This window comes from Phasianus colchicus, chromosome 4, assembly GCF_987193195.1.
Source record: "Phasianus colchicus chromosome 4, bPhaCol1.hap1.1, whole genome shotgun sequence".
NCBI lineage: Eukaryota > Metazoa > Chordata > Aves > Galliformes > Phasianidae > Phasianus > Phasianus colchicus.
In genome coordinates this window covers 60709758-60728149 of record NC_143439.1, presented here as the reverse complement: position 1 = coordinate 60728149, position 18392 = coordinate 60709758, and the positions used below count along the sequence as shown (strand labels likewise).

At 35.3% G+C, this 18392-nt stretch overlaps 2 protein-coding genes across 9 annotated transcripts in view; both read left to right on the top strand.

Annotated features, from left to right (window-relative positions):
• JAKMIP1 (janus kinase and microtubule interacting protein 1) overlaps window positions 1-6909 on the top strand; it is a 128936-nt gene extending 122027 nt beyond the window's left edge. For all 7 annotated transcript variants that reach the window (XM_090139674.1, XM_090139673.1, XM_090139670.1 and 4 more), the window contains 3 exons: window positions 3880-3945; window positions 5494-5538; window positions 6810-6909. In XM_090139674.1, coding sequence (XP_089995800.1) covers window positions 3880-3945; window positions 5494-5538; window positions 6810-6842 — 144 coding nt within the window. In that variant the 3' untranslated portion in view covers window positions 6843-6909. The remainder of the gene's footprint in view (window positions 1-3879; window positions 3946-5493; window positions 5539-6809) is intronic.
• A 1894-nt stretch (window positions 6910-8803) lies between these two features.
• The window catches only part of C4H4orf50 (chromosome 4 C4orf50 homolog), a 72578-nt gene continuing 62989 nt past the window's right edge, over window positions 8804-18392 (top strand). For both annotated transcript variants that reach the window (XR_016466211.1, XM_031588688.2), the window contains exons 1-6: window positions 8804-8939; window positions 10434-10585; window positions 11497-11635; window positions 12731-13426; window positions 17211-17325; window positions 18116-18249. Coding sequence is in view for 1 of the 2 variants with exons in the window: in XM_031588688.2 (XP_031444548.2) it covers window positions 11498-11635; window positions 12731-13426; window positions 17211-17325; window positions 18116-18249 (1083 nt within the window). In the remaining variant the exon portion in view is untranslated. The remainder of the gene's footprint in view (window positions 8940-10433; window positions 10586-11496; window positions 11636-12730; window positions 13427-17210; window positions 17326-18115; window positions 18250-18392) is intronic.

Sequence of the window (18392 nt, the reverse complement as noted above, 5' to 3'; positions counted from 1 at the left end):
TTTATGCCTCCATATGACCTAGTAGGAAATCTTGACTTATCAACTTAAAGCTATAGCATGATAGTAGATGGAAAATCCTGATAACAATAAAATATTTCTGCATGATTTGTTGTTACAACTGTGCTTTGCAAACATAAACAAATCAGAGTTCGTTGAAAACAACTAATCAAGTGCTATGAGGATCTAAGAGTGAGACCACAGATTCTTGATTGCTAACACTTGCAAATAAAAGGAAGAGTAGATAAAGATGTAAGCACTTGTACTGAATATCAAGCAGTTCTGACTTCGGTCTTAATTAGGATGTGTAGTTTTTTTCTGTATTTTCTTTCTCAGTGATTTAATATAACTCTTGACTGAAGAATACATGTTGGTGTTTCTAGAAGATACTCTTATTTAAGCTATTTATATTTTATGTACCTTATGTGTATTTTTAAAGTCATATTCTGCAAATTATTATCTCAGTATGGTCAAGATAAAGCTATAAATGCAGATATGCACAGAGGGGAAATATGTTTATTTTGTAGTGTTAGCTAATCTACATGAATTTAAATCTCTTTGTTGATTTTGTTGTGGTTTTTCTCCCGTTGCAAAATTATTTCTGTACTTTTAAAGGCATCTTTTGAATTAAATGGAAATAGGTAATGAATTGAACCAGATATTTCAGGATATGTAAATAGCTGAGCTGGGCTGACCCAGTGCGGTCATGGGATGTTGGCTGCAATAGTTACACCCACTTCATCCCCCTGGATAATCCTCTCGCCACACTGTAGGGCAACACGAGCAAGCACGTGCAAATAAACAGCACCAAGCTTTTATACAGTGGTGGAAAATTCCAGCCCACTGTTTCTTTTTAGAACAAATTCTGTCCTGTAGGTTTGAACTGTAGTTCCTGTAGCAAAGGTACAATATATTACTCGACTGAAGTTTAAGTCTTCTGTGTTCCATTGCCATTGCCTTTTCCATTCACATAAAGAAAATGATGGCTATTTAAACACTTGTATCCTATCTTCAGCATGTTGTTTTTAGGTGTAAAACTTGGAACAGGTCTCTTAATAGATATATATGTGTGTATGTTTGTGTATCTATATAGAAACATCTGCCCTACAGGCAATATTCACCCTGTTTATGTCTGCCCTGTTGACACACATCTCATCATTTTGAAGATTTTCTGTAAACAGACTTTCACACATATGAAATGCAGCCCTGTATGTATTCCTTTTTACTTTCTAGATTGCCTTGGTATTTAAACTGATTCTTAGGAATGCATCATTTTTTTTAATCTTAAAACTCTAACGTCTTTTCACCCACCTCTAATGTAGTTGCACCAAGCTTAACAGTTACAATGGGTTATAGGTGAGAACTGCAAAACAGAAAACTCAGCCATCATTTTTAGAACTATTCCAAATAACTTGAGAGAGTAACTGAATAGCTGTAATCTTCTGAAAAGATTAAGCATTCATGAGGGAATAATAACATCTCGATTTTTACTTAATTAACAGAATTCCCTAATCTGAAAAATACTGTCTAATTAAAATGTTCTTATATAAAAGAAAACTTGCTCTAAACCCTGAGGTGAGAAAGCCACCAGATGTTTGGAGTTTTTTAGTGTTCTTACTATTTTGGAAGTTCTCCACACACATTGAAAAAACATCTCGCACAATGAATCCTGAAGGTAAAAACGGCATGGAAAGTTATTGCTTCTTTCCACTCAACTCCCTGCAGTCTGATTTTATCATAGAACATGGCATCACCCCCAGAGAGTTGAATTCTGTCACTCAGGTCTGGGATGCAGTTGTAAATAGGTATCAGCAGAACTGAAATTAGTGGGAGAGAAATAAGAGTGTAAGCTAATAGAGCAGAGAACTCAGAGCTGATTACATCTGCCTGGTTTATATCCTGTGGCTTCTCACAGGCTTGTAATATTCCTGCTACATACAGTATATGAAAGCGATTGCTTGGGAGATAGAAATGCCATGAGCTGAGAGCAGATGAAGTATAAATCAATTCAAAGGTAATAGAAGAAAAGTGAAATTAATACAGCTGTGCTCCAGGCATTTGTTACTGTCAGCAAGGCTGTATGCACTTATGTCATGTGAGGGCAATCTGGTTTGTGCATTTATATCTTATCTGGGGAAATCTCTGAGCGATGTGGCATGAAATGGTGGGAAGTTTTGATTAACTTATTCCAACTGCACAGTGTTCAAAACAATCATTGAAACAAAGTCTTTTCTTTAAAAAAGCAGCAATAATATCGAGATTATTGTTTGCAACCTGCCTGCAATATTTTCATGGCAACAGCTGTGGGCATGCTGAGCTGTGGGGTGGATGTACCTCATCTTTTGGATACCTCCAGGTTAGATTCAAAAGGTTAAACCCTACTTGTTGTGGTTCCTAAAGCAATACTGAATAGACATGGGATCAGTTGCTGCTGCTGGGAATGTCGTGAGCTGCTGTGAGCGTGGGGCATTTCCCACCATTGGAAGTCCTTGAATTGAAAGCAGATGATTGACTCAAACCTTCAGTTGATCTCACTGATGTATAAATATTGACTGGTTGCTTTTCTGAAAGATATACTGTTCAAATGGATAAAGTAATAAAATAATAAAACAATAAAATAATAATAAAATAATTTGGGAGTGGTGCAGCAGCTCCTACATTGAATTTATTAACGTGTGCATAGAAATTAGACTGGAAGATAATTTTCCTTTCAAAGTTCAGGAGCTGCTAATAACCTTAATTATTATAGGCCAGGGAGAGGTCAGGCAGTTAATTCCAAAGAGCTGATAATTTAAAAAGTTGCTCCTTCATTCCCAGAAGCTGTTAGTAGGAGATCCCAGATTTCTACCTGTAAAAAGAGTTTATGAACTTTATGAAGTCTATTACATACTAACCATACTAAATATACTAAACATACTAATAAAATGCATCCTTATAATCTAGAAGCCCAGTAAATTTATTATAGATAAGAAAAGGAAAGAAAAGGAAAAAAAGGAAAGGAAAGAGAAGAGAAGAGAAAAGAAAAGGAAAGAAAAAAGAAAAGGAAAAAAGGAAAGGAAAGAGAAGAGAAGAGAAAAGAAAAGAAAAGGAAAGAAAAAAGAAAAGAGAAAAGGAAAGAAAAGGAAAGGAAAGGAAAGAAAAGAAAAGAAAAGAAAAGAAAAGAAAAGAAAAGAAAAGAAAAGAAAAGAAAAGAAAAGAAAAGAAAAGAAAAGAAAAGAAAAGGGAACTTACAGAAAGGAAAGGGGCACAGAAATAAGGTCAGATGTGTGGACCCAACAACAATTATATTTTTGGGGATGCTTTGAACAAAGAAGGCTCTTTAAGTTAAGGAGAGCTGTAGTAGAGACGTTCTCTCCGACGCTGGTGGGAGAGGGTCCTCATAATAAAGGGTTTGAATGTCAGAATGGCATCTTGGTGGTAAAATGAAAGTCTAAGCATGCTTAGTTTTTCTGGTATAGCAGAAATATCTCAGAAGCATAGTCATGTTTTACAGAAAAGGAAAGTAGAGTGTTAAAATAAAATATAACAGTGTCGTAAGTTGACTGTGCAGGTAAGTAAAAAAAACCTTCTGGCAGTTGCAGAGAAAGTAGTCTTGTCATCCTTCTTGGAATTTTGGTGCTAACTGCCCTTATCTCTGTGTGTATCTTAAAAGTATGATTTATGAGTGGTGAGTTTAGACAACCTGGTAATAAACAAAATGATATGAAGATACAGCTTGTTTAAAATGCCAAGATTTCACGAAATGTGGAGCAATCCTGCCATCTGCACGTCTAGTATAACTGAGCAGGAAGTGCAACATTAATAAAGGCTATTTAACATATTTTTGATTCATATGTTTTCCGAAGTAGATACTATAAGATCTATTTAACTTTTTTGTTCCAGAGGATTCGAGAACTAGAAGATAAAATAGAACTTCAAAAAAGGCAACTCAAAGAAATTGAGGAAAAGGTAAATAAACCTGGACAATAACAATGATTTTCCTTCTCATACTGATTTTTCCCAGTTACACTGATAGTAATAGGATTTAACTTACTCTTGAGAGATCTATTTTAATACAAGAAAGATCAAATTTTAGTTCAAGTCCTTACTGCAATAAACGAAGCTCTGTTTGGGTTTTTCTGTCAAGTAGGGAAGTCATTAGACTAAAATGGGGAGGATTTTTTTCTGTAATTTAGGTCAAATAACAGCATTATTATTTGTTTATTTGATGTTCATCCTGTTCCGTGGGTAATGCTTAGCAAATCTCACAACTGTGAAAAAAAAAATAAAATCTCTTACTGTTACTGCTACCAGTATGTAAACCACTACAGTTTGTAGCATAGACACCAGGTGAGACAACTTGTGGTAAACTGGAAAATAGCAGTTAGCAAAATCTGTGCTGGCTCTTATGTGCTATAGTTAGGGAAAAGTACTGGAAAAGAAATACTATAATCACAGGCTGAACAGAAAGCTGGGAATGAGTTAAAATTGTTAATATTTTCTCTCTTAATGTCACATTGACAGGAGACCTCTCAAGGCTTCATCATTTTCTGATACCTTTCTGCTCCTAGATGAGTGCAGGGTTTCCTCTCTATATATATCATTTACACTTTTTTTTTTTTTTCTTGAGATGAAATCTCATTCAGAATTTGAGTGCCTGAAAGAAATGTGTATTGTCTGAAAATCAATGAATGATACACTTGTACCTCATTGTTCTTTTCAAGGTTTAATATGCAAATGAATGGAGAATGACATTTACATGACACTGACATTAAACATGATGACTTCCTGTGGAGGGAAATACTTTCTTTTGAAGGAATGGCAGTTTTAATAATGGAGCCCACTTACTGGTTGTAGCTATGGGCAGCAAGTTGCTTAAAGTTACTTCATCATTAGTATGGATTTTTATTTTCCCTCGGGAATTTATTCAGTTTTTAAGTATTATGTAAAATGCTTTCAAATGAGAAGATAAGAGTGGCAGTATTTTTACCCTGTAGATTCTTCAGCAAACTGTCCTGTTTCCAGAGGCTATCAGAGCAATAATGTAAAATCTTGGGTTCATTCTACCTGCCAATACATGAGGAGCAAGTGCTGTTTAAATACATTGAGCTTTTCTCATAACTGAGTCTCTGGCCTTGAAGTTGCATATAGTTTTTACCAGTGTCTGGGTAAATTTTCTTACAGGAAATATTTCAGGCATGTTATTATGAATATGTACTTGAGTAAGTTGCAGATCTAAGCCTGATTTTTCTGAATTGTACATAAACTACAAATGTTACTGTTTGCAAAAGCTATCCTCAAATAATGAATTTTGCACCCTCTTACCTCTTTTCAGAGTCAGCTTGCTATACTGATCTTTCAGGTCCAATCAATCAGTATTAACATAAATTGACTGCTGTTAAATTATGTCACTGGATTTCATATTACATATCTTACATCTGCTTTCTTTTCTTTTTTCTTCATTTTCTTTTGATCTTATTTTATAGTTTTTGTTCCTTTTTTTGTTTTTTTCACTAGCATTCATTCTGTGGCCTTGATGACACAACTGAGCCAAGACATGTGGTTGGTATTCTTTATATTGTTTTGTACTCAATTTTTAGCTCTTAGATTTTGCTATGTTTTTAGAATCATCGTTGTAAGGCTTTGAAACCCTGCGAAAGCATTTACTGGTTTTGCTTGCACATACTGGAAGAGTCCCTTGTAAGATCCAAATTGATGCCTTCCATTACCTTCCTAACCTTCTGCAGAAAATCATTTGTTTTTCAACAAGGATTGGTTTTGCATTCTAAGATGCTGAATGTCTGAACTGCAGTGGGTATTTCTCAATTCTGTAGAGCAGGTAGTCTTGAAGTTTTAGTCTTGAAGCTCAACTATTACTGTAAGATCCTGTCTCCTGTCCTGTATTTGGTTTTCAGTTTTGTTTTTTAAAAGTCTTGTAACCATGCAAAAAAGATTCATTTTACTTTCTTAAAATCCTTGAAGCCACAAAGTAAAAAAAGAAATAACTCGATTTTCTTTTATGAGATGATGTGAAGAAGTATGACTGACCTTCTTTGTGCTCATGAACGCAGTAAGGATGAGACTAAGAAATCTGTCATTCTTTAGAAATAACTGTAATTCCCACTGCCCCTTTCACAGCGCAGAGGACGGAGAGAATTCCTTTAGCTGTAGCAGCACTGTAGCTACAGGGGCTTACCTTTCACACAGAACAAGAAGGAGAGATTAGAATAAAATCAGTCCTACTCCTCTTCAATGGAGCAATATAGTTTCACGCTCCTTTTCAGTGAGGATGGTAACTTCACAGCCTCAGTGACAGAGGATTAAGATGTGATTTAAAACCACTGATTTTTTTTAAACTGAAAATTATACCACTCTTTTACTTTTGCAGTTTTTCAAATCTTTTCCTTCTTTGAAATCTGTTCTGAATTTTACCCTTTATACCATGGCTGTGCTTTATGGCTATAAAGCCACTCCAGATTTCTAGGGGCTCATGGCATATCAAAGCTCTAATGTGGAAGACAATTTTCTTTAATTTGTTTTGCCACCAGTGAATCTATTCCTGAATAATGTAACACAGCAAAGCCCATTTTTAAAAACCTAACTACGGTTTCTTGTTGGTGAGACTCTTAAACATTCTTCTATATTGCTAGTCAGACTAGTTTGTTTGCTAATGGCAGTTTTGTTCTTGTTATTTTGAAGCTAACATTAAACTTTTAGGAAGACTTTTTGATGGGGGTGAATGCCAACATTTATTACAAAGTTAATTTTGTGTATCTGAAGCTAAGAATACTTTTTTTTTTCCTCTTTTTTTTTTTTTTTCTTTTCTTACCCAGGTTATTAAAAGAACCTATGGAGTGAACAGCTGAGTCCACATGCAAAAATATAGAAAATATTTATTGAGCAGCTTTAAATTGGTGCATTTTTTCATAAAAGTGTTTGCATAATACTTGAAGCTGCAAAATATTTGAACTTATAATTAGAGTTTTTTTAAATCTATAGCTTCAAGCTGGAATGATTTGATAATCAAATAGGGACCAGCACATCATACACACTGAAAAAAGTATAAAGAGAATTTACACTTACACACCAATCAAACACTGGAAAAAAAAAAACAAGTGCAATTACTGGATGCTATGTGAACCGTTCTCTACCAAATAGTTTTCTTACAGTACTGAGATCTTTGTCTCCATACTGCATGCTTTCAACAAATGTCGTTTGCATTTCACGCAGGTAACACAAAATCTCCTTTTTAGTATCCATATAAAAAAGATAAGTGTTTGACAATAAATTCTCTGTAGTAAATATCTGACAGGTTAAAAAAAAAAAAAAGAAAAAAAAGAAAAAAAACAAAAACTGTTCTGTGTTGAAAACAAAGAGAGATTTAAAGCCCCACAGTGACAAAATTCATATTAAATTCATAAGTTGGAAATTCACAAGTGGAGAAGACGTAGAGTTTGGAGAAAAGGCAGGATGTTCGATTGAACTAGAAGATCTTGGCAGTGGGTAAGAACTGCATGGTAGGAGTGAATTTTTGAACGTTCCTAGAAAATTAAGGCAATAATTTGTGAAGATAGCCCTGGGAGAATGGAAAATCATGAGATGGACTGAGAGGTCAGGAAAACAGAATGCATGGTGTGCTGTCCTCAGTTATCTCTTCAGGAAGAAAGAAAGACTTGAAGATATGGGTGTGTAGATGAATGTGCTAAGCAGATAAGCATTTTAAAAAACTATCTGGGAAAATTTTATTCTCACAAAAGAAAGTTGACATTAGCGACCAGGAAGAAAAAATGGCACAATTGCAGCCAGCAGAGCTGGATATACACAGTCAAGGACATTAACCACCTGAACTGCAAGAAGAACTTCTTGTGAAGCACAGATTGAAAAAATGAAAGTTAAAAGCAGTTGTTTAAGATGGAGAACAGTAAGAAAAATTCAAGAAGGTTGGGTTTTTCTTTCAAGAAAAGAAAAACAGTTTGCTCTTTCAGGGCTGGAGGGACATTGTGAAGAAATAGGTAATTTTGATTATTCTGGAATGTAGAGGCAAGTTGACAATATTATTAAAAGCACAACATTTAAAGACAACTTTCTCCTCAGAATTTTATGGAAAATCTCTATGTTAAAAAGGGCTGTGTAGAAAACGACAGAGGGACAGGTCTGCTTCCATGGACATGCTGAACTCAAACACGAAAGTAGAGTGGAATAAGATGGTTATGGTAATATATTGGATAAAGTGAAAGTTATAATTAAAAAAAAAATAAGGCAAGGAACCATCAAGGCAACACAAATAAAGCTGAAGAACAGATTTATCTTAGCAACAGATTTATCTCCCCTTTGGAGCAGCAGGAAGAAGCCAGCTCTCTCAAATCTTTGAGGCTCTGAAGTAAGATCAGAGATGAAAAATCACCAGCCAAGATGATTTACCTGCTGAAGTAGCTGGAGCACTCAACAACATTTTTTCAGTCAGATGTTGTAAACTGGGGATCATTTGAGTGTCTGAAAAATCCTGTTTCCTGACATGAAGCACAACAAAAGTTAGAAACTTCAGAGTTTCCTTTAGAGAAAGAATTTGTTGCTCACAATGTTTGGTTCAAAAAGGAACAGGCATTCACAGAATGTGTTTGCAAATTTCATGTTTTAGTTAAAACTTTTTAGCACTGTGATAACTGAATGTGGAAAGATTAGCTCTTTACTGCAAAAGGAAAAGTTTTGTCTTTAGTCTGAAGAGAGACCGTAACAGTGGTAATCAGAGCTTTGGAAAACCAAAACAGAAACTGATGATGTGACAGAAATTGGGAAGAGATTGGATTGACTTGGGGAAGAAGCGCTCTTCTACCAGACGTAGCTTTGCTCCTCACTTATTTGGAAATTAAACTGGAAGCATAGACAAATGATCACCCAACACGTGACTGCAACATTAAGTGCTCTGCAAAGACAGGAGATGGTCTTGTTACAAAGCAGAAAAGGTATGATCAGTTTTATTATCTTTTATGTGTTTTATTGCACTGTAATTCGCGTGACAGGTTCCTAAAAACAAAGACCTGTCTGATTTGAGTGAGATTTTCCATATGACGTTACGATGCTTTTATTCTATCTTGAAGTAACAGGTTTTCCATACTTCTGGAAAACTGCGTGTATCATTTCAGTGTTACTATCCATTGCATGTTGATATCAAAAGTAAAACTGAGAAGAGGCTTAAGGTACTCAGGCTATGAAAGATGCTACACTTGATTTTTACTTTCTGTGACATTGATTTTAAGTCATCTCTCCCAGATGTATGAGCAAAGAGGGAAACAAAGAGTTTCTGATTTCTGAGTTCAAAGGGATTTGAACTTTGTTGTCTTTGTGGATTTACACTTTATTTTCCTTTCCATGCTTCTAGCTTTTAAGTATCATAGATTCTCAAAGGACTGGGCAGTGGCAGAATCTTTTCAGGTCTAAGTCTTTATGTAGCTGGCATAAAGCCAAAGAGTAATACAATAGGGCAAAATAACACCATTTTCTGTAATTCACTATATATGTGGATAACTCACATGAAAATGTGGACAATAATAAAGCTGTTTATTCTTTTTTGCACAAATTTGATGCTATTCTCTTCAGTGGCAAAAATAAATGTTACTTTCCTTTTTTTTTTTTTTTTTTCCATAGTGCAGCATTTGTTTGAAAAAACAAACAAACAAAAAACAAAATATGAAAGCAAGCAATAAAACACACACAAAAAATTAATTGCATTATCTTGTTGAGAAGTCCAAATGCCAGTATATGCCTTACTATTACAGGTCCAATTTCAAATCAATAAAAATTGGTTCACAAAATGAAAGCTGTGGCATTTCTCAGATATCAGTAGCAGGATTATTCTTTACTGAAAACAGTTTGTGTAAATGAAGGTGACATGTGGACTGAGGAACTTTTAGAGACATTGCTGAAGGAGGCAAAGGAAAGGAAATAAACAGTCTTTGAAAGCTCAAGTTTGAAAGTTCCTTCTAGACATTAACCTTTTTGTTTTAAAATAATAAAAATATCAAAGATTTTTCAAAAAAAAAAAAAATCCTTTATGATATAAGTACTCCATGTTATCAGCTGCTCTATTTAGTAGAAAACAATCCCCATTTCAAACATTTGATACCTAATGCCTTCAGGAATTAATGTAATTGTACCTTTTATAAAGATCTGCAACTCCTTTCATACATGCTGAATTGCTTTGAGGCAGTGAAATGAGACTCTCTTATAAATAATATATGTTTTCAGAACTGAGGACTGTTAATCTGATCTTTAGAGAGACTTAGCCTCTTATTGCATACTCAGACTGCAGTACATTGAGAACTTAAGTGATTATTTTCGTCACAGACCCTTCATCTGCTAGAGAACAAGAATTTTGTTACTATATTAAAATGCTCAGTGACGAAGGATTTGATGTTCTGAATTTTAATGTTAACATTGACACTTCTTGGATTTTCCAGGATTTAGAAGATGCAAGCATACCTGATGAGCAAGAAAGAAGTGCTGGACAAGAGAATTTGAACCTCAGAATAAAAGAGCTGGAAAAATTGGAGCAAACACTGAAACACACTTTAGAGGACTACATCGAGTCAGATTCTGTGCTAAGAAATAGGTAAATAAAACCTTTTTATTTTTTTGCATGTAGTGGACATCAAGAAATATGTGCAAAACTAGCAAATAAGCTCTAAGAATCTTTAGAATGGCTAATAAAATGAGTTTATAAATGTTTTGTGTAGCTTTCAGAGTAGAAATACACTATGCAAATTTTTGTTTTTACTATTTTAATCAGTTCTGTAACTTGATGTATACTCTGTAACCAGACAGCTTTCTCATGATACTTCATCCTTAAATATTCATAAGATGTAAATTCTGCTTGCAGATTATATCGCTTTTCTTTTAAGAAGTTTTAAGAGTTAATTTTGGAGCAGAAAGATGCACTTATCTTTAAATTTAAAGTTTCTGAAAGATGCATGTAGCTTAGTATGTTAATGCTAATCATTACTGTAGCTAACTAAGCATTAATTATGTAGTTGACTAGAATAAGATTAAGTTTTTGGTGCCTCGCAATTGCACTATTCTTAACAAAGCTAGAGACTTAAATGGATAATAAAATCTAAATTTCCTAAACATGAGTCTAGCAAAACCCAGTGATTGGATAGGTGTAGAGACCACAGTTGTGGTTATCTTTATGGTAAGTGTTTAAGTGTTTACTTTGCCTAACACAGAAAACTTCAGTCAACATTATCTCCATAAATGTGATTATTTATGGTTTTCATGCTAAACATGCAGAAAGAGAATGAACATCAACATTGTCTTTAATGTCTTTGACAGTCTCCAGAGAAACTTGCAAACCCCAGTAGACTCTTTTTGATAATGTTTAGTTGTAGCAATCAAAAAAGCGTTAGTATCTTATTGTTGAGAGAAAAACGGGAAAATAAAAATAAATTGATGTATTGCTGATGACAGCTTATCCATCTGGATTATATCATTTACTCAGAAAAATCTTCATTCTCAATATAACAGGATGAAAGAGCTGGAGCTGTCACACAAAACACTTCTTGTAATGATTGATCAACTAAACATGAAAGTGCACCATTTTGAAAATGCAAATATGCGTGTTAAAGGGAAACTGAGAGAAGTTTGGGAGGAGCTGCTGAGCTTGGTAAGGAGGATATTGTTTCAAATGACCTAGTTTAAGTTCTCTTTAAGGCAGTAGTTTATAAGTCAATCTCCTCTCCAGTGACCTGTCTGTTTTTATGCAATATATCATCTCAGGCTTTTTTTTTTTTTTTTTTTTTTTTTTTTTTTTTTTAACCAGAGGAATCAGAAGAACTATTTCTCTCTCTGCCTTACTTTCTATTTCTCTAATTGTTTAGACAGCACTGTCAAAAACAAAGAAACAAACATCTGTTGCTGCTGCCATTTGAGCCACTGAACTTTGGGATACCTGCTCCCAAGTCAACACATTCTTTTTCCCTAAGTTAGACTTTATTCTTCTGGCCCCACATTAAATCATTTTTTTCATTCCCTGCCATACATTATACAGCAGCACAGCACAACCATGACAGCCTGTTTTCTGTACAAAATACAGCTGCTCAGCTGCAGGGAATACAGCAGTGTCTCAGTGCCTCAGTCTTACTTAAATGTTGTCATAATGACAATGTGATACTGGTGGCTCTAAACAAGGGCAGCATGTGAATCATGAAAGCATTCTCTGCCTTCTGTTGACCTCTTTCACCTCTCTATGTCTCTGTGTTCAAGCACAGTTTGGCGCAAACCAAAGTACTAAAGTTTTTCTGAAACTGATTCAAAAGGCATCTGTTTCTTTCTTCTTTTACAATGGGCTCAAAAAAGGAGCTGACAGATGACAGGTATGGGGAAGGGCAAAGGGCAAAAACTTTCTTTCTTATAAAAGTGTGTGTTCTCTTTTATTCAATAGAACCATGGCTTCTCTGTCATTACATCTCAGTACCATACCAATATCAGAGTATGGGATATGTTCCTGTGTTGTTCAGAGCTGGTTGTATGCATTTCAGTTCAAAGTTTCTTTTGATTTAATAGTTCTTCTAGAACCTGTGAAAGATAGTGGGTAGTTTTTGGTTTGAGGTGTTTTTCTTGTTATGTTTCTTTCCTATTTCCTATATTTCCCCTGAGTTTTCAGGGCAGAAAAGAGGTAGAATTATTGCAAAATTAAGAAAAAAAGGTAAGATTAGATTTGATATGAAGTTGTTAACTGTACAAATCACCAAAATTTTAGGTTGAAAACCAAGAGAAGTCAGAGAAGAAACAAAAGGAGAAATTACATTGGCTTCAGGAGCAGCTGAAGACAAAAGAAAATGAAGTAAAAAGCCAATCTGTGTATTTTGAGCACTACAAACAAAGGCAGAAGCAACAGACAGCAGTGCTGAGAAAAAGGGAATGTTACCTTCGGGGTGAGGTGTTTAGACTGGAAAAGCAAGTGCTAGATCTCAGTGCCCATATTGCTCTTTTGACATCTGAGTTAGGAGAAGGAATGGCACAGTGTCTCCATAAGAAGCTGGAATCAGCATCCAAAGGCACACAGAGCTATAAGCCTTCTAATATGCAACTCACAGAATTGAAAAACTCTATTGGAAATGTGGAGCATGACATGAAAAGCCACTTTGAGTCATTTCAGAAAAATCTGAAGTTCTTAAGGGATAAAGAGGAGGACAACAGAAGAGAAAGAGCAGACCTGCTGACTCAGCTCCAGTGCTCCCAGGACACTGAAGACTTTCTCAGGAGAAAATTGGAAGAATCTTGTCATCATGTTTATAATCTGAAACTATCTGAAATCAAACTACAGGAACAAGTGAACAAGCTTTTGGATGAAAACAAGTCTTTAAAATATCAAGCTAGGGTGAGGTTAAAAAAGAAAGAAGAAAAGGGCTTGCAGCTTACAAGAACAGAAAGTACAGACAACAGTGCTGACCTGGTAAGTAAAAGTAAAGCAAAGTACAAGAAAGTTTTATCTTTATATCACTGCAGATTACACTTTTCATTAGGTATGCAGTGGAGATGTAACCCTGAGGCTTTTTAGTTCCTATATATGTTTCCTTTATTATTTCTATTGATGTATTGAAAGTTCAGTGTCTAATTCACATCAATCTAATCAATGTAATCAGCAGCTGGAGTTTCAATGCATCACTGCTCTTATTAGGTGTATATTGAAGGCACTTCACAAACCTTGTTTCCTTAAGTTTTCAAGTGATGTGCCCAAGGCAAAAGGTCTTTGTTGGCATCAAAAGTAGAACTCAGAAGAACTTCTAAGGCATCTGTTTCATGGACACCATCCAGATGAAGAGTGCATGCATGATTGGGTGAGTATTCATATCTTATTCATGCCAGGCCACTGAAGGAAAAAAGCACAGCTGAGAAAAAAGTCTTGCTCATGAGATTTTCTAGATAATGGAGCACAAGAGAAGATAGATACTATATTCAAGTCTGTGAGTTGAGATATTCAGTGCTTTGCAGCTCCCCAGCATTGTGATGTGCTCTGAATACATTGAATAGGATTTCTTTGCTTCAAGCAGTTCACTCCAGCAATGCCTGGGAAAGCTCTACATATGCTGTAATATGACATTCAGCTTCTGCCAATTTATTTTGCTGACAAAGAATAGTTTCATGGAGAGGACACAAATAAGGTTTTATTATTTATGCACTGGGATAGATGGTATTTTTATTCTGAGGACTGAGTGAAATCAGTTCAGCTTCATGCTCAGCTACCCATTCAGACTGTGACCTGATATTCCTAGAACTCTCCTGATATTATGTGCAGTTAACTGAGAGGTAACAAACACAAACAAAACCCCTTTAGTATAGGAGAACAAACATACCGTGAGTACTTTCAGGACTGGGAGAAGGTAGAGAAGACCGTCTTTTTAAAAGTTTAAAAAGAAATCAAAATGAAGTTTTTAAACTAGTATTTGAATGCATCTTTACAGACATAGTGATTTGGTACCATTTCTAACTTTTTAGTCACAAGTAAGTGAGAGAAAGAATGTTAAGATTCTCCTGCAGAAACTGGCAGCATGCGTAACCTCTGAGGATAGCTTAGAAGCTATGTTGCCACTTTGCTCCTTGCTGCTCTGGGTTGGCAGAAGGATTTGTACTTAATTTTATAAGTCTGAACCATTGCTACAGGTGCTTTACCCTAGTGAGTTCACTTATTCTTAAGAATGAAGGTTTGAAAATGTTCCTAGCTTAAGATATATTTAGAAGGAGTTGCACTGAGTTGTACACAGGTACCACAACCAAGTGCACTGTGAGGGAACTGCCCCACTAAAATCAGGGGGAATGGTGGCTTTCAGATCCAGAGAATAAGTAGTGAAGAATTACTTCCAAAAATCTGAGAAAAGAAAAAAGTAAATATTGAATTGAAGGTATGAGAGTAAGATGATCAATTGCCCAAGACTAATGCAGAATGTCTTTGAGAAACAGGACTGTGTCTCTTTCATTCTATTCTGTACTATGGTGAAAAGGTGTTTTTTTTTTTCTTCACCAAGCTTTCTAACCATTTCTTTTCCAACTATTAATGGATGGCTGTGTTGTCTTAGGAATTTAGGCAGTCTATGGTATAAACAAAGATGCCAAAGTATATGTTAAGTCAATGTATTTTGTTCTGAAGCACAGCAGGTTGTGTTCCTTGTTGTGTCACATGGCATCAGCAGCATCAAGTCTTGTGCACTGCTGGTTGTATTTTCCTTCGCTTTCAGTACTACTACAGATTCACCTGGATTTTTCCAGTAGAAAACTGTGCCTTCAAATAGTCGGGAAAAAAATTTAATTTCTGTTCTAAAAGGAGGAGGGAGACCTCTGGTGTTGTATTGTAAAACTGAAGAGGGTTTTTGTTTTTTTTCCCCTTAGACTCATATTTTAGTTGCTCTTAATAAAATTTCCTAATCTCATTACACTGGTCTTGTAGTATGCAAGCCAAAATAGTTACATAAAAAAAATCCTATTTAAGCTCATTATACTCCATCACCAGCTTTAAAAATGAGGAGTTATATGCATAACAAGAAAAAGTTTCATGCTCATACTTTTTTGGAACGTTTCTGATACATCATTTTTCACTGAAAGAGTGAGTGGGATCATACACCCATTCTGCAGCCAGGAAAAATGTATTTTGTGAAGACAGGCTTATCAGACCCATATGAAATACAAAAGATCTGAGATTCCTCAGTAAATATTATATCAAATGACAAGCTCAACAATGCTTGAAAACTATCCCCTGATCATTATTGTATATAAATGCACTAATATTTAACTCAATTGGGTGTTTTGCTCTGGTACCATGGAAGTGAACTGAATCTCATTGAGGAGTACAGTCACATAAATCTCATAAGAAAATTAAATTTCCAGAGTCTTGCCTGCAGTGTTCCAACAGCAGATTATGCCTGAATGAAAAATGCCCAAAAAGTAGCTAGTACCATGTACCAATGTATTTATGAGAAAATTTCTAGATGCTCACATTAGGGGTCTATTCAAGATCTTGGTGAAGGAAAGTTAAGAAACAGCATGCCACACACTTCTCTACCTCTCAGATGAGAGTCGAAGGTTTGATTTCATGCTGAGATGTTCCTAGCATTCAAGGATTGTGTCTTTTCCATTATTTTCTATAACAGTCTTCTGCCAGAACCCCCATGTTACTAAAGAAAATATATCTGGGAGGAAATAGAGGCAAACTTGCATGAAAAGAATGAGTGTGTTTCAAGGAATTAACATCAGCTTCATTACCACTAAGAAAAAGATGGAAGAAATCTGGAATTATTGTGGTTTCCCACACAAATCATGCCACCCAGACAAGATATAATAGGGCACAATAATGCAGGATGTGGATTGGGTTGAAATGAAAATTATGCTCATTGGTTATTGAGAGGAAAACCAAGTGGCATTTGCAGACTCATTTTGAAGTTGCTGCTTTATCCATCTGCATGTAACTATAAAGCTGCAGCTCAGTCCTAATCTGCTGAGGTTTTTTTTCAGCTGGCATTTGATGCAAAGCACTGTGGGAAGACAAAAATGACTCTGTTGTCTTGGTTTCTGTTCTGTTGCCACTTTGGCTACAGCCTCAATTATGTTTTTTGTCGAGGAAGTCAAATCAGATTATTCACTAAGAATAAGCATGGCACATGTGAAACATGATCTGCAGTGTATCAGACATTAAGGGTATCTGTTTTGCACCAGAAATTGTCCTAGCATCCAAATTCAATCTGATACTGAAGATAGATTTTGAGAAGAGAATCTGAATTTTATAATTAAATTACTGACTGAAGACAATTTTTTTTCCCAGACAACTATTCTACCTTTTCTAAAGAGCTATTCCAATATAGAAACATTTATCTTCATAGCCTGCACAGTGTTGGGCATAGAACTGGTGGTCTCTTTCCCTTTGTTAATGGACAACATATCAATTAGACTCTGCCTTGCTAGTGTTCTGTGCTCCAACCATATTGTGCATACTTATTGCTCAGATATTCTTCCTCAAGTAGCTGTAGAATCTCAAGGAGATGTGAGGGTAAAATCTAACAAGCACAATATTTACTGGAAAATGTTGGAATGAGAAAAGTATATAAAATAGTAGCAATTATGATGAAATAATTGGTCTATTGAATGTTAATAGAAAATAGCAAAGAAAAGCTGTGTGCTTGTGTGCTTTCATACCAGGAATGGTGTATTTATAATCCACTTTTTATTTTCTTTCCCCTTTTCTCATTAAGAGCAGAGACCTACACCAGCAAGATGTTCAAAACCAGAAAAGGGGAGCAATCTCAGATCAACAGAGAAGTAGAGCTGCTCAAACTCCAGTTGTGCTGCTGCATGCCATGGAGTATGGTATGAAAATAAGCTGCAATTTTTTATTTCATTTCTGTGCAGCAAAAGTGAAGATTACTTCTTTCTTGTGGTGTGCTTGACTTAGAAGGTAAAACAGCTCCAAAAACCTTCTCATCTGGAAATAGTATCTTAAGAATGTGGAAGAATAACTATTCACTTGTATGACACAAGGATTTAGATGTGAGCTTTCTTAATAAATCCTGCAACTGCCAAGAGGCTAAGAAGTTAGGCCATACTTTTCAAGTTTAGTCTGAAATGTAGTGTTTGGGAACACTGTGCAGCTGTCAGATTTATTTTTTAGACTAAACATTACATGAAAGCTCTGATCTTGGCAAATTGTATCTAGTTAATTTTCCAACTAAAATTGATGTGAGCTTTATGATGAATTTCAGTTTATGCAAGAACAGACCTACACCAAAATATAAAAATATTTTAGCCCTTAGGTTTAACCTTTATGTTTAACACATAAGTCGTCCTCTACTCAATGTAATGAGATGTTTATTTCATTTTTAAGGGCTTTAAGAACTGGAGGGTGGGGGAACAATCTCCAAATATACCTTAATTTCGAGCTTAATACTTGTCTTTTTTTATGAAATATGTTTTCTTGCTTAATGTCATCCTTGTCTCTGCATCACTCATAGTATGCCCTTCTGCTAGAGAAGGTAGTTTGGGGCATATTCTTACCAAAATGCTTTCTATTCAAATCATCTGGTCAGAAATATTGGGGGTTTATTTTTCATGTAACTGCCTGTGAGTGCCATTACACTTACCCTGAGCTTTATCATAACAGAAACACCGGGATACAGCTGTGATGGGCCTAAACAGAAAAAAGGGCTACAAGAAAAACTGCTGCCAGTTTTGGAGCACAATTCCAACACTTTTGCAAATGCTGCTGAAGAAGTCGGTTTAGCTGAGATCAAACTGGTAAGAAGTTCCTACTATTCTCATCTTTGTGAGCACAGTGAATCTGTGAATTTTGAGTTAAGAAGAAGAGTAAGTGTAATTAAAGACAAATATAAAAGCATTTGAAATCCTATCTAGTTAAGTTGTTATTCAAGGTGAATAAC